The 25,047-nt window shown below is 36.9% G+C and overlaps 1 protein-coding gene across 1 annotated transcript in view; it reads left to right on the top strand.

The window, feature by feature from the left end:
* Window positions 1-18,169: 18,169 nt before the first annotated feature.
* The window catches only part of LOC143228826 (potassium channel subfamily T member 2-like), a 188,686-nt gene continuing 181,808 nt past the window's right edge, over window positions 18,170-25,047 (top strand). Inside the window, exon 1 of the mRNA XM_076460205.1 lies at window positions 18,170-18,431. Within this exon, the coding sequence (XP_076316320.1) occupies window positions 18,334-18,431 (98 nt within the window). The 5' untranslated portion in view covers window positions 18,170-18,333. The remainder of the gene's footprint in view (window positions 18,432-25,047) is intronic.

The raw sequence follows: 25,047 nt of genomic DNA, 5'->3' as shown, positions 1-25,047 counted from the left end.
AGAAAAGCAGCATCACGAGAACTGACAAATTTCATTGTTAAAGACAACTACAGAAAAGCAGCATCACGAGAACTGACAAATTTCATCGTTAAAGACAACAACAAAAAAGCAGCATCACGAGAACTGACAAATTTTACGGTTAAAGACAACAACAGAAAAGCAGCATCACGAGAACTGACAAATTTTACGGTTAAAGACAACAACAGAAAAGCAGCTTCACGAGAACTGACAAATTTCATCGTTAAAGACAACAACATAAAAGCAGCATCACGAGAACTGACAAATTTTACGGTTAAAGAGAACTACAGAAAAGCAGCATCACGAGAACTGACAAATTTCACCGTTAAAGACAACTACAGAAAAGCAGCATCACGAGAACTGACAAATTTCATCGTTAAAGACAACAACAGAAAAGCAGCATCACGAGAACTGACAAATTTCATCGTTAAAGACAACAACAGAAAAGCAGCATCACGAGAACTGACAAATTTCATCGTTAAAGACAACAACAGAAAAGCAGCATCACGAGAACTGACAAATTTCATCGTTAAAGACAACAACAGAAAAGCAGCATCACGAGAACTGACAAATTTCATCGTTAAAGACAACAACAGAAAAGCAGCATCACGAGAACTGACAAATTTCATCGTTAAAGACAACAACAGAAAAGCAGCATCACGAGAACTGACAAATTTCATCGTTAAAGACAACAACAGAAAAGCAGCATCACGAGAACTGACAAATTTCATCGTTAAAGACAACAACAGAAAAGCAGCATCACGAGAACTGACAAATTTCATCGTCAAAGACAACAACAGAAAACCAGCATCACGAGAACTGACAAATTTCATCGTCAAAGACAACAACAGAAAACCAGCATCACGAGAACTGACAAATTTCATCGTCAAAGACAACAACAGAAAACCAGCATCATGAGAACTGACAAATTTCATCGTTAAAGACAACAACAGAAAAGCAGCATCACGAGAACTGAGAAATTTCATCGTTAAACAACAGAGAAGCAGCATCACGAGAACTGACAAATGTTACCACTAAACTCGGATGAAAAGAAACACGAAACAGAACTGATAAATTTTATCGCTAAAGGCTGGGAAGCCGATCATCTGTTCAAACTTTATTAATCAGGTTTGTAACAGCGAAACTCGCTTGCCCAACGTTTGTTCTTTCATCGGTTTAGATATCGATGTGAAAGTTTATCTTAATCCAACGAAAAAGGCAAACTGGATATTTTTATATCAAATAAACACAGCGGAAAAATACATGCAAATATAGTCGAAGTAGCTGTTATCTGTTTTCACAATCATTGGAAACCTACATCAACTCGGGTGACGTAAAAGATTAAAAACACTGATTATGTTGAAAATCTTTCCTTTTGTAAAGTACTATTGGTTAAAAATGTTTTTATGTTAAGCAAGTCATGGAAATTAATATAATATGCATGGTTTGTGAACCGGTTTTTTGTTCTTGTGCTTATAAAATGATGACATATTTGGAAACGTGACTAAGATAAAAAGTGATATACAAAAGTCTTATTTACGTCAATATATTCACAAAGAAAAGAAACCCAGTTTTTAACAGTAGACGTGACTATAATATTTTATTCAAAAACACAACCTTGAGAGGTAACAAAATTTTAACAGTTTACCTTATATCCTTTAAAAACATGATCTTAAGAAGGAAAATAGTTCAGAATTTTATCTCATGTTACATTTTATTGTTTTGCGATGTTTTGAATTTCGAACACAGCTGCACGACAGCTACCTGCGCTAGCCGTTCCTAATTTAGCAATGCAAAACTAGAGGGAAGGCAGCTGGTCATCACTTCCCACCGCTAAGTCTTGAGCTACTGTTTTAAGAACGAAACTTAGTGACATACAACAGTATGGTATGGTCTATGAACTATATGAATTCAAAAAAAACATTCCTGGCCATAACCTGTTTGTGGTTTCTCCATTCTCGTTCGTAACTTTATAATCTGTTCATAATTTAGTATTTGTGTTTTGTTGCTAAACATTAAACTATATAATGGGCTATCCGTGCTGTAACAACCAAGGGACTGCGATGGTTTGTCCTGATGGAAAAGCAAATGCATGAAAGGCGGATTATATAACAAATAAAAAAAACCCATAAAGAAGGGCCAATAAAGATAATATTAATTGCTTGTAATCATCAATCATATTTAAAATAAAGTCTTCCAATTTATGACAAAAAAAAAGAAGAGATATTCAGCTACTTACTTACTATGTTATTTTTATTCTTCTTTCCCTTTGACTGGATAAGTTTATTACATCATCGTAAAAACTATCACTTTATTTCCAGGTCATTCTGGTTTATATTTAACAGGCTAGAAAAACACAACAACACTGGATTTCTCTAAATGGGATTTCAATAATGAATCATATATTTTTTGCATAAAGTTACCAATTCCACATAATTGCCTCGCAGGTTCCAGTGGTTCATCATGACCTCTAAATATTAATTTCTGTTCAACCAAATATCCTAGTACGTCCATTTTTCTTTTTAATGTCTCCTCTTTAGCTTTTCATTGTTCAATTGCACATTTATCTTCTGTTGACTGTTTAGTTGGAATTCACTCATTGATTTTCCAAATATAGCTAGGCCTACAGTTGAAAATATATGACTGGAGGAATTTTTATCTTTTTTAATTGCCCTATGCATATTATTTAAATCACCAAATCTGCTTGAGTTCCACGTCTCAAATTCACTGTTAAATAATAAACAAGGCTAGCACAAAAACTTCCGCTAGTTATGATAAGCAGTTAACCAAAATATCTCATATTGGTTTACACTGAATTTTCTAACGTACAGCTTTGTTCTTCAAGTTAGGCTTAGTGCTGGTATCGGTCTGCCATTTCTAACAATGCCTTCTTCATCACTAAAATTCTTTGTTCCAAACTTGTTCACTTATGAGCCTTCAATAATACAGTTACATTTTTTTCCTATTATCTTTGGAATCCATATTCACAACTGAAGAGTGACACTTCACAAAGAATTATATATAAAAAAAGAACAGTATAATTTAATACAGTACCCGAAGCACCTGCACATCACGTGATTTCATAGAAGTAACAAACAGCCACGAGGGGAAGATGCAGATCATAAAAACAAAAGTTTTTGAATATTGCAAGAAAACTAAGTAAAAATTATTATTTTTTATTAGTATATTTGATTTGTTTATCGTACATTTTAATTATAAAATAGTAATTACGAAACACTATTTTACTAATAAATTATTGATTTCGCTTAAATTATTTAGCGACTTAAATAATTTAAATTGTCAATAAATTACATTTGGCGTGTATTTTGAAGTAAAATGAACTGGTTTCCTTCATGCCATGGTAAAGACCAATATAACATTCAAGATATGTTGTTGTTTTTCAATACAAGTACGAATTTGAAATTTTTGATCGAGAAAAATGTTTATGTAAGAAGCATTTTATAGTTTAAATAATATATTTATGTAACAAAAATTTTTTAGTTAGAAATAAAGCTTTTGCTGGTAGATTTGTTTGTTGTTTCTTTGTTTGTTTTTGAATTTCGCACAAAGCTATTCGAGGGCTATCTGTGCTAGCCGTCCCTAATTTAGCAGTGTAAGGCTAGAGGGAAGGCAGCTAGTCATCACCACCCACCGCTAACAATATGGCTACTCTTTTACCAACGAATAGTGGGATTGACCGTCACGTTATAACGCCCCCATGGCTGAAAGGGCGAGCATGTTTGGTGCGACCGGGATTCGAACCCACGACCCTCATATTATGAGTCGAACGCCTTAATTCACCTGGCCATGCCGGGACATTTTCCTAGGTGGAAAAAAGCTAAAATCAACTCGAAAAAGGAAGCATTTCGCGAGTTGTAGTACAGATTTTTGCCAACAGAGCTTTTACTCGTACAAGGTAATTACTGATTATGTACGACATAGTACAGTGATCCATATGAATCAATTTCAAGTTCGTTAAAAATTATTATTATTTTTTAAACATATATTGGGGAAGCACTGTGTCTCTTTCTTTCATGGACCTCACGCCTTTGGACTGACAACCACGGTTATTGAGCTCCGGGTTTTAAGCAGTGTTTGTCTTAAGCAAAAACCTACGCAATGGGCTATCTGCGCTGTACTTACCTCCGGATACTGAGCCATCATTTCAAGTGTTGAAATCAGTAAAGCTTACCGCTGAGTTACCGAGAGGGTTGCTCTTAGGTAATTTTGTTTGTTTGTTTTTGAATTTCGCGCAAAGCTACTCGAGGGCTATCTGCTCTAGACGTCCCTAATTTAGCAGTATAAGACTAGAGGGAAGGCAGCTAGTCATCACCACCCACCGCCAACTGTTGGGCTACTCTTTTACCAACGAATAGTGGGATTGACCGTCACATTATAACACCCCCACAGCTGAAAAGGCGAGCATGTTTTGGTGCGACCGGGATTCGAACCCGCGACCCTCGGATTACGAGTTGAACGCCTAAATACACTTAGCCATGTCGGGCCTCTTAGGTAATTATTTTCGAAAACGTCACAAACGAACATTTAAAAAAAATTATGTATATAAGAATTTTGCAAAATGTTTGTCTCATAAATTTTGAAAAGCTATATACAAAAGGCTACCTACACACAGCCATCTCTAATTTTGAACTGATAGATTGGAGACAAAGCAGCTAGTCAACAGCACTTTCCGCCAACTGTTGTGCTATTCTTCTTTAATTGAAAAGCGGAGTTTCATTTTCATTCATATAGCGAAACGTTGAGGACCGCGTTTTTACGATATAATGCCACGAAACGTGAGTTTTCCCTCTGGTTTACTCTCCGAGCACGCTGAGCACCAAGAGACGCCGACTATTTGCAAAATAGAAATACGCTGCTTAGTTTTTATTTTGTATTTTTACAAGAAATAAAAATAAGTAAAAGAGGGAACAGCAGCTCTATCACAAGTATTTATTTATTTATAGGCTTAGCGAGTTTCGTTTCAATTTGAACACACCCGGACATTATTATGCGAGAAACGTGAAGCTTCGAAAAGTTAGATTATGGTTTCATCGCGTAATGGTAACTAGCGTTATCTGCCAGTAATTTAACACTTTAAATCAGGTATTTCTCTTCCACGTAGAACATATTTTGTCATATCTATCGTTTGCATATTTATTTAAGATATGATTGTACTAAAAATTCTTAATCGAATCGATAGTCTCAAACAATATAAAATTAAAAAAAAAATAAACAGATATTTTTAATTCCGTTGACGAGTCCTGGGAAATTTATTGATCATGAAAATATAGTGAAATGAATTATAAAACCACGTTAAACACGCGTCTATGTGGTGGTCACATTGTACATGCACAGAAATTGAGATGGTGCCCAAAATGAGTCAAATCAGAACAAACCTGTGAAGCCAGGAGGAAGGAATAAGTTGACGTAAGAATATATAGTGATAGTGTGAACGTTTCCAGCCAGTACCTTAAAGCAGGAATACCAATATACGTAACGATCTTGAGAGAGTGTAGAAACCCAGCCACAGGGCTTTCAGTTATATTGACGTTTGAACATTCTGCGAGGCTTTTTATAGCTTTCGTAAATAATTAAATACGTAATGCGTGTGGTCATAGCACCCAAACACGTTGTGGATATTCCATCCACCTGACAAGACCCAAATACTTGTGTTATTGATACACATGGAGAATTTCACTGACAAATTTTCAAAATATGCTTACGTGCAGCTGTTAATACACATTATAGTAGTTTGTGTGTGTTTTCTAATAGCACTGGACATCTGCGGAGTCTACCGAGGGGAATCGAACCTCTGATTTTAGCGTTGTAAATCCGTAGACTTATCGCTGTACTAGCGGGTAGCTTCTAGTAGTTAACATTAAGGTTATTTAGCCAGAAGTGAGTATTTATTCACGTGTTGTACACATTTATAGCAGTTAACTGTAAGGCGGGCTCGACATGGCCAGGTGGTTAAGGCACTCGACCTGTAATCTGATGGGCGCGGGTTCGAATCTCCGTCACACCAAACATGCTCGCCCTTTTAGCCTTAGGTACGTTATAATGTTACGGTCAACCCCACTATTCGTTGGTAAAATAGTAGCCCAAGAGTTGGCGGTGGGTGGTGATGATTAGCTGCCTTCCCTCTAGTTTTACACTGCTCAATTAGGGACGGCTAGTGCAGACAGCCATCGAGTAGCTTTGAGAGAAATTCAAAAACAAACAAACCTAAAATGTGTTTTTTCTAAACAAAAATTAGTATGTACTTGACAATGGAGGAAGAAACCAGATAATCCATTTATCCATCGGTTGCATTTCTTTTTACAATATTAACATATTTTCTTGTATTTTGAAATAATTAACTTATTATTGTATGAGAAAAAACAACGAAACTACAACAATATAACAACCAACGGAGAGAGTTACGTTTTAAAAGTGTAAGCCTAACCTCGAATTTTTGAAACGGAAAATATAACTTCCACCAAAAAGAACAAAAACAGCAAGACACAACTTAGGACAGCTTTATATTAATTATTTCATAGCTTTTGGTTTTCTTTAGGTAGCGAAGCTTTGATTTTAGTCGTTTTTAACAAGTGCCAGCAAAATCCACAAGTAAAAATAATTCATTAAGTGTAACAATTACTTAAAAAGTTTTATTTCTAATTTTTTAGATTTTTATTCTCATATTTTGATCAATTCTAAAGACTGTTTCTTGTGACTTTCCACTTCTTTCTTTCAGCACTCAAAGAGCTACGTTTAGAAAACTATATTCGAATACAGTACTCGAACCCATGATCAAAACTTTTGCAGAGATATAATTGGAACAAAAACAACTCATACTGTATTACCATGATCAAATCGGTTTCAGGGGTATACCTGCAACAATAACAACTCATACTGCATTACCATGATCAAACCGGTTTCAGGGGTATACCTGCAACAATAACAACTCATACTGTATTACCATGATCAAACCGGTTTCAGGGGTATACCTGCAACAATAACAACTCATACTGCATTATGATGCATTACCATAATAAAACCGGTTTCAGGGTATACCTGGCATTACCATATAAAACCGGTTTCAGGGGTATACATGCAACAAAAACAACATAATAAAAATGCAACAAAACAACTCATACTGTATTACCATGATCAAACCGGTTTCAGGGGTATACCTGCAACAATAACAACTCATACTGCATTACCATGATACTGTATTACCATGATAAAACCGGTTTCAGGGGTATACCTGCAACAATAACAACTCATACTGCATTACCATGATAAAACCGGTTTCAGGGGTATACATGCAACAAAAACAACTCATACTGCATTACCATAATAAAACCGGTTTCAGGGGTATTACCATGATCAAACCGGTTTCAGGGGTATACCTAAAACAAAAATAACAACTCATACTGTATTACCATGATAAAACCGGTTTCAGGGGTATACCTGCAACAATAACAACTCATACTGCATTACCATAATAAAACCGGTTTCAGGGGCATGCAACAATAACAACCATGCATTACCATAATAAAACCGGTTTCAGGGGTATACATGCAACAATAACAACCCGTACTGTATTACCATGATCAAACCGGTTCCAGGGGTATACCTGCAACAATAACAACTCATACTGCATTACCATAATAAAACCGGTTCCAGGGGTATACCTGCAACAATAACAACTCATACTGCATTATCATAATAAAACCGGTTTCAGGGGTATACATGCAACAATAACAACCCGTACTGTATTACCATGATCAAACCGGTTCCAGGGGGTATACCTGCAACAATAACAACTCATACTGCATTACCATAATAAAACCGGTTTCAGGGGTATACATGCAACAAAAACAACCCGTACTGTATTACCATGATCAAACCGGTTCCAGGGGGTATACCTGCAACAATAACAACCCGTACTGTATTACCATGATCAAACCGGTTCCAGGGATATACATGCAACAATAACAACCCGTACTGTATTACCATGATCAAACCGGTTCCAGGGGGTATACCTGCAACAATAACAACCCATACTTTATTATCTGCAGTTGAGAAAACCTCACTAGCTGAACCAATGACCAAACTGACTACAAGACAGGGTATATCTGAAACATTAATAATCCGTGTTGTACCATCAGCAGTTGAGAAAAGTGAAACTCTTGAACCCATGATATGTTGTGTCACGTGCAGGTGACAAAATCTTAAAACTTGAACCTGTGGTAAAACTGATTGCAAGGGTGCATCGAAAACATGAACAACCAATATTGCATTACTTGCATGTAAAGAAACAATTGAGGAAACATTTATTATATCTTTGAGCCACGTAAGTTAAATGTAAATTCTAATGTACCAATGTACTTACGTGATGTTTGAGTGACTCCTCTTACCAAAGCGATATAACATTTTACACGTAGATTCCAATCCCCTCAAATTATAAACAAAGGGAAAATTTTTAAGAGTTGATTAGAGGATGGGGTCATAATTTTCCCATAATTTCAGGTTTTAATGAATCAATTATTTATTTTAAAAACGATTTTTTCATGCAAGAAATATTTTAAGAAAATACTCCAAATTCGGATTTCTTGAAATTACCGAACTGGATCCCATAATGGTATGGGGAGTCCCTTAGAACTGTATCTACGATCTTTCTTTGTTTCTTCAATTCGTTGAGAATTTGATAATAAATTCTTGCAGATTAGCATCCCCTGCCCAACAGTGGCACAGGGGTATGTCTTCGGACTTAGAACACTAGAATTCGGGGTTCGATACTCGTGGTGGGCAGAGCACGCGTAGCCCATTATGTAACTTTGTCTTTAATTATAAGCAACGTCTTGTTTTGCTTTTGTTTCTTTTTGTTTTCGAATTTCGCGCAAAGCTACACGATGGCTATCTGCGCTAGCCGTCCCTAATTTAGCAGTGAAAGACTAGAGGGAAAGGCAGCTAATCATCACCTCTCAACGCCAACTCTTGGACTGCTCTTTTACCAAGGAATAGTGGGATTGACCGTCACATTATAACGCCCCCACGGCTGCAAGGGCGAGCATGTTTGGTGCGACCGGGATTCGAACCCACGACCCTCGAATTACGAGTTGGGCCTAGCCTAAGCAACGTCTAATTTTATTAAATAAAGCTACGCCGACGTGAGTTTGTTTGACTGGCTACGTGATTTGTTTCAAATAGACAATGATCTATCGATCTAACACATAAGGCCGCCAATGAAACGCACGAGAGGGCATTAAAACTGCTGCACATGTTTCACGGGTCGCGGCTGGTTTACATGACATCTAGCGCGGTTATGTAAATAGTCGCTCAACACACTTATGATTTAGAATATGGTAATTTAAAAGTTTCTCTTCTCATACGACAATGAAGGGAGGTTGTTGTTTTTTGGAGTTATTTGAAACTTAACATAATGTAAGTAGTCATTCAAAATAATGTGTTCACAACTTTATTTGTTCCTTCACGTTTCACATTAATGGAAACTGACCAGTTATAACGTAGTTACGTCTGTAACATTATCGTTTACTGGTATACCTTTTAGTCAGTTTTAATATTATCACGTGTTAATACGAAACCTTTAAAGTTATAAACACTTTTAATGGTCAGGTGGTTAGGACGCTAGACAAGCAACTTGAGGGTCGCAGGTTCGAATCTCCAACAAACTTAACCTGCTCGCCCTTTCAGCTGCGGGGGTATTATAATTTGTTAGTCAATCCCCCTATTCGTTGGTAAGAGATTAGTCCAAGGGTTGGCGGTGGGACGGCTAGCGCAGATAGACCCCGTCTAGCTGTGAGCGAAATTAAAAACAAAGGAAGAAAGATGATTTTGCAGAGTAAATTAATTTAATTATATAAACTGTTTTATTGTAATGTCGTTCTCCAAGCATGACTACGTCTTTACAGTGCTTTAAGTATCCGTAGAAGATAATAAAAGGTTTTTTATTTGTTTGTTTTTAATTTTGCGCAAAGCAACACGAAGGCTATCTGCGATGGTTGTTACTAATTTTGCAGTGTAAGACTAGAGGGAAGGCAGCTAGTCATCACCACCCACCGCCAACTCATGGGCTACTCTTTTACCAATGAATAGTGGATTGACCGTCACATTATAACGCTCTCACGGCTAAAAGGGCGAGCATTTTATTGCGACGAGGATCCGAACTCGCGACCCTCAGATTTTTTTTTTTACACAAACATAAAATAAAAATGTTCCTGGTTGGTTTGAAGTTAAGCACACAACAGCACAATGGGCTATCTGTTCTCTGCCCATCACGATTCTAGCGATTTTATTCCGCAGACATACCGTTATTCCACTACCTGGCCAGGGTTTCTGGTTCTATGCTGCGGTTAAAAACAGTTCATGTTAAATATTTTCAAAGCCAGGGGATTCAGTCATCTTCCTTCTTTGCACAACAGTTTAACATCGTAGTCATTGTGTTGAAATTTAATTATGTTAGTTATAAAAATTTCTGATGCGATTCCAATACCAAAAACTATATATTATCATGAAACATTGCAAGGTATAATGTGATAAAAAGTGTTTCTAACAGTTGTGACGCACAGATCTACAGAACAATAACATAATTCGCTGAAGAAGCGATTTTGTTAATGTTTGAAAAATGTAATATTTATTACATCTCTATTACTGATTTTTTTTTTCGTAAGAAAGCTTTTCTACTTTTGTTTTTCACGACTAGAGTGCGACTTGTTTAGATTTTTTTCTGAGTGGTCCTGGCACCCAAAGCTGATCCATAATGCTCTATTTCCTAATGCCGTTAAGTTTGAGGGATATTTCTTCCTGAAAACATCTTTAAGGTCTAAGTACATAAATATTTTGCGTGATGTTGTTATTATCATACAAGATTTCTTTAGGATCAGAATCCAGGTTTATACGTAGTCTTTACTGATTCTATATCGTTTTAACCCTAAAACACAGTTACTGGTTCAATAATACTTTGACTGTGAAACACTATTTAAGCTACACATTTCTTAAAAGTCAGCCTTGCGGTCTGGAAAAATTACGTATAATAATTTCTCACGGGAATACAATAAAAGGATTGTATTGGCCCTCTGGATTAAATATTATTTAGATAATCATTTCAGGCTCGGCATGGCCAGGTGGGTTAAGGCGTTCGGCTCGTAATCCGAGGGTTGTGAGTTCAAATCCCTATCACAACAAACATGCTCGCCCTTTTAGCCACGGGGACGCTATAATGTGACAGACAATTCTTCTATTCGTTGGCAAAAGACTAGCCCAAGAGTTGGCGGTAGGTGGTGATGACTAGCTGCCTTCCCTCTAGACATACACTGCTAAATCAGGGACGGCTAGTGCAGAAACTCTTGTGTAGCTTTTCGCGAAATTCAAAAACCCAAACCCTATTTTAAATCAAAGAGCAGAATTTATATTTTCTAATATGTTACCTCTAGGTCGTATATTGCAAATCAATGCTAATTAACTTAACATAATGAAGCCTAGGCAAAGATGATAATATTAAAATAAATTCTAGGTTGTACGAAGACGTTTAGAAACTGGTCATTTTTTAACACAGAGTGACATTTTGTGCAACACATCAGACATTGATTCAACGCTGACGTCACTCGGTTTTATCCATGGGTTTTAGAATAAAGACCTTAGTTATACGACAAGTACATGCTCATCGATTTGGATGCAAGCAAATAGCAGCTTTAGGATAGTTTTATACCGTTATGAAGGTATAACTCAGTTATTACTGGCTCAGTTAGCAGTATGTGGATGTGTGTGTACAACGTTCGCTTGATAAAGTTTTTGTCTTGTGTCGATCCAACAATAGAACGTCTTCCAGCTTTAGAACCCCCTTACCCCACCTCAATCCGTTAATATTTATTGTTTTATTTACTGACATTTGTAAGTACGTTGTAGGAGCTACTGAGCGACAAATTTGTTTATCATTCAAATTTGCATAAACAACCGATCTTAAAAGAACGTTTAAGGCATTTTTTTAAACCAAGGTAAGTAGCTTGTTTACTTTTTAGAATTTAGAGAGATAATATAGGAGGAAAAAAACACTGAAATATTTAAATACGGGTATCCTGGTGAATCACCGGCAAGTTTGTGGCTAAGCAATGATAAAATGTGCGGTTCGATTAACGGCAGTGAAATGTTGGAGCTCGCCAGGTTGTTATAGACATTGTTGCCACTTCCAATTATGCTCTATCTAACAGCTGTGCATCTCTACAGAAGCCCTGCAGTGTAATTTTTATTGTACATGGCTCCATCGCAAATGTCATGTCAAACGCTCACCACTACTCACTGCAGGCTTTCCACAATCCAGTTTGATTACGAGGACAGCTATTTCTTAATGTCTGTTTCTTCAGACCGATCGCATAGAATAGCTATTCGTGCAGAATAGCATAAGTATTCATTTGATTAAACGAATATGTAGTGAAAACAATTTGTATAAACGTGCCTTGTGTTGTTTTTCGAGAGTGTGCTTCGTTTCGTTGCCTGCATTATTATGTGTTACAAGATGTTACGCATTGCTTCTCATTGGTAGTGTACAACCTGTTTCAGTTTTTTTTCTGGGTGGTTCTGATATCCCAAGCTGATCCATAATTCTCTATTTTCTAATGTAGTTAGTTGCAATTACGGGATAGCTCTGTTTCGGAAATTCTAAGTAATCTACCTGAACATACCTTTAGGATCTGTGTGCGTGAATATTTTAGACCATAAAAAGGTTGTTACAATCCTTTCTTAAACCCGACCAATTTTCAGTAGCGTCATATTGGCATACGAACTTTTTTTAATTTAAGACTTGGTAGTAATATTGGTTTTAAAGACCTTTGGGGAGATCCCAAAGGCATACTAGGGGCGCTCAGAAACTTCTGTTCCTCTTCAGCCCCGCGCATAAGAGAAGGTTAAAATCGTCAGGAATTGTGAGAAAAACACTTGGTAGTTTAGTGACTTGGTAGATTTCTGCTGGTAGACTTGGGGACATTCGGGGGTAGTTGCAATGAAGGCCAGAGAGTCGGAGGAGAAAAGGAGGAGCGAGCTAACTTGAAGTGAGGAAAACAGTCACAAAACCGACGTCACGAGCAAGGGCAGACAAAGAGGGTAGAGCAGGGAGACGTACTAACTTATATTTAGCATGAAATAAATAGAAGTCACAGGGTAACGGATCACCTTTTCAGGGTCTGGGTAAAGAAATACCCAACATTTTGCTGTGGGGGAAACGGGAGTACCCCGAGAAAACCCACTTTTACGATCAGGGCACCGAATAATCTACCCAAACCGTGCCCTGGATAGCTGGGGGATTTGCATCAAGTAATTATGAAGGGGTTAGATATGGCCAATCCTCATTGGAGAGACACTGCGCATGTCGGAGCCTAGAAGATAACTTTCTAAGTTTCGGTTCTCTAGTCTGTCAGTAAGTCTTGAACGAGACATTCTTGCCAAAAGGGTCTGAAGTAGTGCTTCATATATTGAATCGTAGTCTTGGTCAGTTTCACAGGTTTGTGATGAATTTGGTTGCGGCGGGTACGGTGTCTGAACTTGTATAGGTAAGTTATCCGGGTATTCCTCAAATGTCTGGGAAGATTTATGTCTTCTTGGCAATCTTGTTTGAATAGCTTGAGAGATGGTAGACAGCTTGTCTGTTATGGTTGATTTGTCCGTATAGGTAACCTGTATAGTTTGCATCTGGGAAAACGTTTTCGGGCGAAGCGAAATAGATGACGTCTGAGTGAGTTTGTTGAGACACTGTGGCTTGTTCTGTACTTGGCCGTATCGTCGGCTGTCTGAGTATGGTTATCGATCATCATTGTGGAGGTTTGGATTGAGTTGGATGGCGGCTTTACACGAAACGATCTGACAATAGGCTGAGGGGGTGGCTGAGCAGATTAGATGACACATTGGGTGACGAAACAGGTTTTGATTGCTTGGGTGTCCTAGGATTAATTCAGCGACGGCGAGGACGTTCAGCACTAAGATGGAAGATGTGATAATAGCAACAATTACGTAGAATGGTATCGGCAGTACGTTTACTGGTAGTTACTACTTTCATGAAGTTGGTAGCTTGTCTGGAGTATTTCGGGAACATCCGGTGCACGGCGTATATCATGGACTTTGTTTGGCTCTCAATGGCGTGTTTTATTTCACTTGGTTGAATGGAGTGGTGAACTCCTCTCAGGAAAACAGTGAAAAGATTTACTTTAACCTGTTCAGTGCCGTAGACGAGATAACTCGTCCAAGCCGATTGGTAACACAGTGCCACGGACGAGTTAATTCGTTCTCAATAATGCCTAACTTCAAAGCTAGATGTCAGCACCACACATGCATTTGACCTACTTACAAAATGTTTCACTTTCGATTCAAAATGGCGTCATGAAAAAAGTTACAAAATGAGGAAGCATTGGAGTTGTATTGTAGCAGCTGAAATACTTGGTAGGTGAACATTTAATATTAAATTGGGTATTCCATGGTTCGCAAAAATATGACAGGTCAGCAGGCATTGATAGTTGGAGGATAATACCTCCCTTTCGAAGGATCAGCGTTCTGGAAGGGTCTAGGGAAGCGCCAGGTTTAACCTGCGCGATAAACGTGACTATTTGTAAAGACGAAAGGTGATGTGGCAGGCCGTCGACGATTACTGGCGGGACAGGTGGCGAGATTGGCACAGCCGGTCCAGGTAATGAAAGTCATGTTGGCAAAGTAGTGGGAGGACACACGTCTGACTTGCTCAGGGAAAAGCTAAGCTGTCTCTGGTGATTGGCTATGAAGACACCAATCAATGCTAAAATACAGTTCTGATATATCCTGTTCCACCATGACTATATATCAATTATTATTACCACGTGGTTTAGTCCTGGTATGGCCTTGTTCGACTCGTAATCTGAGGATCGCGGATTCGAATCCCCGTCAATCCAAACATGCTCGCCTTCTTAGCCATGAGAGCGTTATAATTTGACGGTCAAACCCACTATTCATTGGTAAAAGAGTAGCCCAAAAGTTGGCAGTGGGTGGTGATTACTAGCTGCCCTCCCTCTAGTCTTACACTGCTAAATTAGGGACGGCTAGCGCATATAGCCCTTGTGTAGAGAGCCCGGTATGACCAGGTGAGTTAAGGCGTTCGACTTGTAATCTCAAGGTCGCAGGTTCGAAACCCCGTCATTCCAAACATGCTCGCCCTCTTAGCCGTGAGGGCGTTCTAATGTTACGGTTAATCCCACTATTCGTTGGTAAAAGAGTAGCCCAAGGATTGGCGGTGAGTGGTGATGACTAGCTTCCTTCCCTCTAGTCTTACATCGCTAAATTAGGAACGCCTAGTGCAGATAGCCCTCGAATAGCTTTGCGCGAAATTCAAAACAAATCAAACCAAACCAGGCGGCTCTGCTAATTTGCATATTAAAATAATTTGCGCATAACGTATACTCAACTCCATGCAACCATATAGCATAACTTTCTTATACTTTATTTAACACTGAACAAACTGTTCAATACAGGCTGGTCTATTTTTCATCACTGGATGTGTAAAATTATAAAACTAATAACCCCTCTTTAGCTTATTTACCTTCTGTGACCCGACTTCAATATGGCCAACAGACAGTCGTTTTTATTATGTTGTGAAAAGTAAAACTAATAAGTCTCCACTATCAGACCAACGCTCGGTTGTGAGTGTATGTCATAAAAAATACAATGTTTTCATAGTACTGAGCGTGTGTTTGAGAGTGGACTTCCTAATTCGTTGTAAGTGTATTTCCACTGTTTATATGGACACCTGTGAAGTATCCATTTTACGGTGATTTATAAAACTAAGCTTTCAACGTAGTTTAAAGGCGTGAATTAAACTACCAATTATTTGTTATAATCTTGCATAAGTCACTTCCTGTGAATCGTTTAGTTACAACGAAAACGTATGATGACGTGTACACGCAAAGAAACCAAATTTATTAATAAATTTTCTGTCATTTTCCCGTTTCTTGAGAATCTAATCAAAGTGACAACAACGTCTTGTGACAACAAAACAAACCCTTAGAAATAACAGCGTAGAATTTATGCGGAGACACAGGAATTTTAAATTGTAACTAGAAAATGTCCTATCTATATGGGATGTGCGTGTTTTTCTTTATAACAAAGCCACATCTGGCTATCTGCTGAGCCCACCGAGGGGAATCGAACCCCTAATTTTAGCGTTCTAAATCCGTAGACTCATCGCTGTACTAGTGGGTGGCATTTATATGAAATTGGAGAATTAATAGCATTAGAAATGCCTTTACAATTGTGAACACATTTCTTTGTTAGTACTTATGAATAAAACGCCAGGGGGAAGAGATCATCACATTTTAAAAAAGTAAAATTAAAGTTTGAAGTGTAATTTTCAATTTCTCCTTTCGATTCATTCGGTAGAGAAATGTATTAACTAATCTTGAAACAATCGGAAGAGAGCTGTCAAATTTTGAGAAGGTAAAATTAGTAATTCATATTTACATTTGATGTTTAGTCCAAATTTTCAAATTGATTATTGATAATTTGCAAACATGGGAAGGTCAAGAGATAGGCCCGGCACGGCCAAGCGTGTTAAGGCTCGTAATCTGAGGGTTGCGGGTTCGCATCCCCCTCGCGCCAAACATGGGTAGGTCAAGAGATAGGCCCGGCATGGCCAAGCGTGTTAAGGCTCGTAATCTGAGGGTCGCGGGTTCGCATCCCCCTCGCGCCAAACATGGTCGCCCTTTCAGCCGTTGGGGCGCTATAATGTGACGGTCAATCCCACTATTCGTTGGTAAAAGAGTAGCCCAAGAGTTGGCGGTGGGTGGTGATGACAAGCTGCCTTCCCTCTAGTCTTACACTGCTAAATTAGGGACGGCTAGCACAGATAGCTCTCGAGTAGTTTTGTGCGAAATTCAAAAACAAACAAACAGGTCAAGAGATTTTTCCCTATAAATACCTCAAGCGTCCCATAACTTGCCATTTGAGCTTGTTTTAATGTAACGTTTTCCTGCTGTTTGGAGCAATTCTGTTTTTGTTTTTTCTTTGAATACCAAACACTGGACTGGCTGAAAAAACAGATATAGGAGATGAAGCAGTAAGCAATATATTTTAGTTGTTTACTGGGCTATTGTTCAAAAATGAACAATGTTTTTCTTAAAACTCTGAATTCATTGAGTCGTGTTTTAAAATTAACTTCAAAAGTCTGTGGCATGATCTGAAAAAACAAAATTCTATGACTAACTGACTTCTGAATTGTATGCTATATTACAAATATTGTTTATTAGTGGTTCTGGAAGATTAACAGATATCTAAGAAATATTGTTTATTAGTAGTTATGGAAGATTAACAGATATCTGAGAAATATTGTTTACTAGTAGTTATGGAAGATTAACAGATATCTGAGAAATGTTGTTTATTAGTAGTTATGGAAGATTAACAGATATCTAAGAAATATTGTTTATTAGTAGTTATGGAAGATTAACAGATATCTGAGAAATATTGTTTATTAGTAGTTATGGAAGATTAACAGATATCTAAGAAATATTGTTTATTAGTAGTTAAGGAAGATTAACAGATATCTGAGAAATATTGTTTATTAGTATTTATGGAAGATTAACAGATATTTGAGAAATATTGTTTATTAGTAGTTATGGAAGATTAACAGATATCTAAGAAATGTTTATTAGTAGTTATGGAAGATTAACAGATATCTGAGAAATATTGTTTATTAGTAGTTATGTAAGGTTAACAGATATCTCCGGAATACTGTTTCACGTAACAACTTTATGAACTCTTTGTTTTACTTTGGATGTGACGTTTCGCTGTCTCAAAGCCCTTCACTGTTTCTTATTCTTTCAGATGTGTGTGTTTTTATGTTTATTTTAATGTGTACTTAGTTCTACGTCTGTGTTTATGGTTCGCAAATATTAACTTAAGCCTATTACGTGTAATTACCGCTCTCTCTGCTTGAGGGGATTTATTAAACGAATCATGCCATCGTTGTGATATAAAAAAATAGAAAATAAAATCGAGTCAGACGACGGTGTAATACCTTTACATTTATCCTTTTTAAACGTCATTATTATAATTCACATCGATATTTCAATATCCGTTTACATAAAATGTAAATTTATTCTCGGTTTGTATTTCTATTCAGCTATCCAGAGCACTGGAATGGAAGAAATATCCTCGTCCTGGGTTCAAGACTGTGGAAGTCGTCCGTTTCCTGCTGTATTAGAAGCATGGAAGAATATAGGGGCGTTACCTAAACCTGGTCGACAACGACAAGGGTCAAACACGTCTCTAAGGTCCGTTTCCTCAGTCAGTAGTCTGATATCCATGTCGAGCCAGAACCAACTTATAGCTCCTCTGAATTCTCGATGTCTCTTTCAGGACATGCTCTTCACTAAACAAAACATGAAAGATCGGGACGAAAGGTAAAGAACTTTGTTGAAATGAGGCTGAATATAAATGTATATTTTAGGCTAATGAGTTATGCAATTTTTGTTGTTGTTGAGATGCGATAAAGCCAATCGCTGACGTAAGAAAAACCAAGAACAAAACTCAACAAAACAATTTGTTTTTTACGAAATACGTTTCTGACGCAATGAAAACATCTTAGTGAAAGTTAAGAAGAGTGGATTAAGCAAGTCGTCACCACATGGGCAAAGGGGACACGATCCCCCACATTTTTATTTTCAGAGCAACGTGTTTGTTGTGATATCTACATTATCTTTGAATTGTTTGTTTGAAGTTAAGCACAAAGCTACACATTGGGCTATCTGTGTTTCGTCCACAACGGGTATCGAAACCCAATTCTGTCAATGTAAGTCCTGCAGACATGCCGCTGTGGCACTGGGAGGAGGGCTTTTTTTTAGAAATAAAATCATACAATTAGATACCAAAATAATTTGAGAACACCCTCTATCTGTCGTTGTTGTGTACAATATATATATTTATTTATAAACAGTAGTTCAATGCATATTAACTCCGCTAACTAAGTTGTTCTTAATATGACTAACCTTTTGCTCGCCATGGCAAAAAAACAAGAAGAAAAAAAACGGTTATACGACAACAGGTTATCTGTTAACCCCCTTTTTACTCACTATATTTATTGGTGTGAGAGGGATTCGAACCCCTGACCCTCGGATTACGAGCTAAGCGCCCTAACCACGTGGCCATGCCGGGATTGTCAGACACGTGCACAGAAAGACCGTGCATTGGGGGTTAACGACTTTCTGTTGTCTCTACGATTTGTGGCGTACAACTTAATTCGAATTGTTTTTAAAATATTGATAGATAAATTTCTAACCCTGATGCATTTTTATCGTCAGACGATTTTGCAGTATTGTTTATTGATTATCCTTTACGAAGATTTCATTGAACGTAGATAATCTAATTGGTTGATTGCACTGTATAATGTACAATTTATCGATCTGCAGGTGGCGCTCTCACGTTTGGCGACAATTTATGAACAGTACCTGATTACGTCTTGCATTGTATGACTGTATAGTTAGTTAAAATTATATTTTAACAAATATTATTTTATGCATGCATATAAAGAAGGTTATGAAACACGAAATTGATTGTTAAATCTAACTTCCCAAAGTCAGAGAGAGATTAGAGGAATTTACTAAATATACTTTATTTATCTTTGGAAGCACAATAATTTTTACAGGCCCATAACGGGTTACTAAGCGTACTTGCTTAACTATTCCATTGCTACGTCTATACATAAATAAATCTCGCAGTACTAGGTTTAATTTTAGGTAAGTAATAAAAACAAAAGGTAGATGTTTTGACATTTCGTTACCTATTTCAAAGTGACAAACTTAAGAAAGTTGAAAGTGATTTACCTTTTTATTTACGATGTTGTCAAATTCCAATCTTCCATAAAAGTGCTTTAACCTGTTCAGTGCCGCAGACGAGATAACTCGTCCAAGCCGATTGGTAACACAGTGCCACGGACGAGTTAATTCGTTCTCTTTTAGTCTTTAATGTATCGGAGGGCTGGCATATCCAGGTGGATAAGGCACTCGATTCGTAATCTGAGGGTCGGGGGTTCGAATCCACGTCACACCACACACGCTCGCCTTTTCAGCCGTGGGGGCGTTATAATGTGACGATTAATTCCACTATTCGTTGGTAAAAGAGTAGCCCAAGAGTTAGCGGTGGGTGGTGATGACTAGTTGCCTTCCCTCTAGTCTGACACTACTAAATTAGGGACGGCTAGCGCAGATAGCCCTCGAGTAGCTTTGCGCGAAATTCAAAACAAACAAATTTCACAGTTTATTATATATATGTCGTCATTTATTGGTCTGGTAATGATAGTACATGAAATATAATTTAGCTGTTGTATCCCTTGTTGATTAACTTTGCTTTGCCATACTTAAAAATCTATAAGACATAGAATGATTTTTTGATCTTCCGGAATCATAAAATTACGTATTGATTTATAGAGGTAAAGTAGGTAGATAACCGAAGAATTATTAGTTGATTGAATTTGGCTCTAGTAAATTCAGATGTCTGATAGGTAAAAGCAGAATTAATAATAAAAATGAAGAAATAGAGAGGAAAAAAGAAAACAAAAGACTCATGGCCTTGGATACTAACAAACTCTAGATTTGATACATAACTTTGATCGCATTACCGCGTTTATCACAGTCCAAGCAAAAAACAAAAAAAAAGACTGTAAATGAAATTATTTTCCTAACAAAAATAATTATCTACCATCATAAATTCAGTGATTTTACGCTAGAGGGAGAAACAAGAAAAAATCTGACAGGTCTAGCGTCATCACACATGGTTTTTGTTTTGTTTTTACAGTTGAAATTTCACGTTAACAATTATTTCTCGTTTCATAATTTTTGATCATACGTTTTAGCTGGATTTGTTATACGAATATGCGTATAACAGGTTTCGTTTATTTTTAGATTCAAGGTGAAAAGTAATGAGCTCTGTTTCAGGAGACGGCGCTTTAGTTATTCTTTATTCATTTTTTTATATCTGTATTTATTCCAGAGCAACGTGAATAACGTTCTAAACTTTGTTGATAATGACACAGAGCGCATAAACGCAGCCTCAACTTTCTTCTAATTAGACTAATTAGACAAAATTGAATATTATTGGAAGATATATGTGAAGAAATACACATTATATTGAAATTTAAAAGAATCAAAATATGGAGACTTTAAACAAGTGTAAAATGGTCACGTGGTCGGTGAAATTGACCGAGCCTGTATTTAAAGACTAATTAGGTAAAAATATAATCTTAGTTCATTAGAAACATCGTTACAATCACTAGAAAGCACTAGACTGAGAAAATGCTTAATTATAAATCGAAAAAAGGTTTTAATAAGACATTGAAGCGTGCATGAAGCTATTAGAGAGTAAACATTTTAAATTATACAGATAAAAATTAATATGGTGATTTGTGTGAAATACCGAAAATATATTTTGTTAAGTTATAATTTCCAGCAGACGGCACTGAGGTCGACAGAAACATCAAAGTGTATTTGAATGAAAGAAAAGTTTTCTTTACTTGCTACCTTCTAACACTTGATATAACAAAAGCTAAGCCTAAGTGTTCCGTCTTAAATGCTTTCATATTTGCTTGCTTAGAACGGCGTAAGAATATGATCATTTGTGGTTTGCATAGTTATTACACAATTTAAAATCAATTGCACTGTTGACAGATCAAAAGAGATAATTAATGTCCAAAACGCTGCGGTGTACGGTGCACAAATACATCCTATTTAAGGAAATTCACCACCTAACCGCACAATGCAGGAAGCTTGAAAAGGCGCGTTTCTACATCAAATAAAGAAGCGTTCCTTTAATATAGAAATCAATATTTACTGGTAAACACGTTTGTCAACGTCAGAGTTTTTAAAAGACATAATTTCACCTAACATCAAAGTTTCTGGACCATTACGGGTTACAACCCTCGACACATTGACATAATAAATACGGATTTATTCATAAATACAATTTTAAATGGATTTGTCCAGAACCTTCCAGTGTTAGCAGATTATTTTACTTGAACTTGTCACAAGTTTCATCAGTAGAGTGACGAATGGATCTTTTGTAAAGTGGAGAGAAGTATTGCAGCTGTTTGAGACGTTAGAGAAAAAGGTATTATTAAACTAATCAAATATCAGGTAATTTTGGCTAAACCAATCAAATATCAGGTAATTTTACACTACGTTAGAATTGGATGATTTTCATATAGGGTAAACTGACTAGTCAACTGAGCTTCGAGGTGGAGTTTGAAGATACAGAATATCATATTAATCACGTTTAATTACCTAATAAAATTGAAAATAAATATTTTTATTCCCGTATCGGCATGAAATGAAAACATGTACGGTTCTAGTGATATTTATCATTTGCAACTACTTGTTCGCTTTCTTATAGAAACGACCTCTGGTAATGAGATAAGACACCAAAGACCACATAATACGCCATTTTGCGAAGAGCCCGCCGTTTAAAGTTTCGTCACGTCTTTAGCAAGTCAGAAGTTTCGGTGGTCTGATAAATTATATTTTCTTTGTTGCTAAGCGAACAAAGCCTGCAGTGACAAATTCGTTGTCTCGAGACTTGACTTTATTTTTAAGAATAATATCAGACTAGAAAAATGTCACATGTCTTGCTTTCTCACTCACAATCTGTGTAGAATAAACGTGCGTGTCAAATACATTACGCTATGGTCCATACACAGAGTTGAGTGACTTATCGTGTAAATTATGTGTATTACACGCTGGACCATATGACCCCTCTTGTTTCAAATGTACATATTTTAAACCACTTGATGATAAAACTTCTAGCAAAAACTAGATCGGTAGAAGTTGGCAACAGTTTTATTAACGTATTTTGAAACTGATATTCAAAGACTAAAACATTTTTCTAGAGATATCGAATACAGTGGTTAAGACTAGTTCGGGGTTATGCGTTCCCTGTTTATTACGTGCGATAGGTGCGAAGAATGGTTTTTTTTTATTTGGAAAATTTGGACTACTATACGCTTTTTTAGGGAAGCTAGTAGTCTTTAGTTCTTTTTGGTTATCTTTACTTCTGTGGTTACTTTGTTTGTTTCATAACTTCAACTTAAAGTTGAACAAAAGATTGTCAGCGTACATTAGTTCCTCATATAGAACTGATAGCTTAGAGGGTAAACAGTTGTCTTCTAACAGGATCCACACTAGGTTTTTGCACTACTTTGTCTGCCATTTTTTACAGCACACCGTAGTCAACACCGTAGACAGAGAACACTTTTTAGGGATCTCCCAGTGGGACGGAGGTAAAATTACGGATTTACAGCACTAAAATCCAAGGTTCGATGGTCTGCTGTGGCCCCCAACAGATAGCCCAATGATGTTTTTTTCTAAAAAAAATCAAAGAAGCCTATTGGGGACAGAAAGGGGGGAAGATAAAATACGTGTTAGTGTGTTAGTGTGAATTTATCACATCTTATAAACGTGAAACAGGGTATCAAAAATAGCAGTTGGAAATTTGGACCTGATCTGGTATATATGTCACTAATTTTGGACTGCTATTTAAAGCTGAATAGTAGGGCTGACCTTCACTTTGCAAACGCTTATAGGTGAACGTACCCGCATGCTCAGGACCATCCTGTCTCAAACCTTGGACCTACTGATACTCCACATTTCCTGACCTACAAGGAGAACTAGTGTTTAGTAGTAAAAAGGGCTGCGTACAAGACATGGTACATAAATATTTACAAGTACAATCGTGTAGTAATAATAAAAGTTGCGTTATTAGCGTGGCCGCACGCTTAACAAAAATGCAAACCACTGGAATAAAAAAAATAGAATTTAAATTTTGAAAACAATAACATGTAATACATATAAAGAAAAATAACAAAGAATAAAACTGCTAGAAAGATGGAATGTAGCAAATTCAGGTCCAACTCTTGATCAGCTGAGATACTGAAAGAGAAACACCTGCTCGATAGCACCTTTTTATTTAAAAATAAGGCAAGAGATGGCGCTCGACAAAGATAAGTAATAATAATAAAACTGTGAAGCCATTAAGAATTAATTGTAAGTGGTAGTAATAGGAACGTTGGGATGTAGTTTTAAATTTATATTTCAAATAATTTTTGTGTCACTGTTCAGTCTTGGTCAATTCTATCATGTAACAGCTTCTTTTTAAAGCGTAGATTTTGTGCTAACAGCCGTTAGATGTATAACTTTGGTTTAATTTAATCAATGTGTTTGTTTACAAACGTCATCACAATGATTATAGCGGTCACATGTTAGACTACACAGTAAATATCATTCGGTTGAAATTGAATTTCAATACTTACGCCACGTGATAGATCTCGCGAGGGTTAACTCGGTCATGTGACATGTTAATTATGTTGTGTTTTTTTTTTTTTTACACGCCTGCACAAAGTATTTATTTCGTTATCAGAAATTACAAAGAAATGTCATGTTATGTCACGTTAACTTTCTTTAACAGTGACCAGCGTTAAATATACAAGCTATTTAAGCGACTTTTTTTTAACAGTTTTTTTTAGCATACTTCAAAACGAGACCTAATTTGGCACGGAAACTATTGATTGGCCTACATTATGTTGTTTTAGGGCAGCCTCGCCCCCCAACAGCCTTAATTTGAAACCTTTGTTTCTACATCATGGTATATCATTACTCAATACTAATATCTCAGAGCAAAAAAAAAAAAAATCATTTTCCTCAGATGTCAATTTCGATTTCATTATTATGTTATCGGATCGAGCGTGTTCTTAGGTTTAGCGTGACGGACTGTAAATTTGTGGGTTCGACGTTCGCGTCCCGATAACATAAAATCTAGAATAACGTGTTCCACATTTTGGAGACGTGGTTGCGTTAGGAATCTCACAAAATACGCTCTGACAAGAATAGCTCAAGACTTGCCGATGAGAGGTCTTGACTTCTCTTCTTGTCTATCAGTTTAAAATAGGGGATGGTCAACGAGTGGCTTTGTCCAAATATTCAGAAACAACGATATTTTGTTACTAATACAAAATTTAGGACACTCTTACAAGAAAAA

The sequence above is a fragment of the Tachypleus tridentatus genome, chromosome 10, assembly GCF_004210375.1.
Source record: "Tachypleus tridentatus isolate NWPU-2018 chromosome 10, ASM421037v1, whole genome shotgun sequence".
NCBI lineage: Eukaryota > Metazoa > Arthropoda > Merostomata > Xiphosura > Limulidae > Tachypleus > Tachypleus tridentatus.
This window is presented reverse-complemented; position numbering and strand designations above follow the sequence as displayed.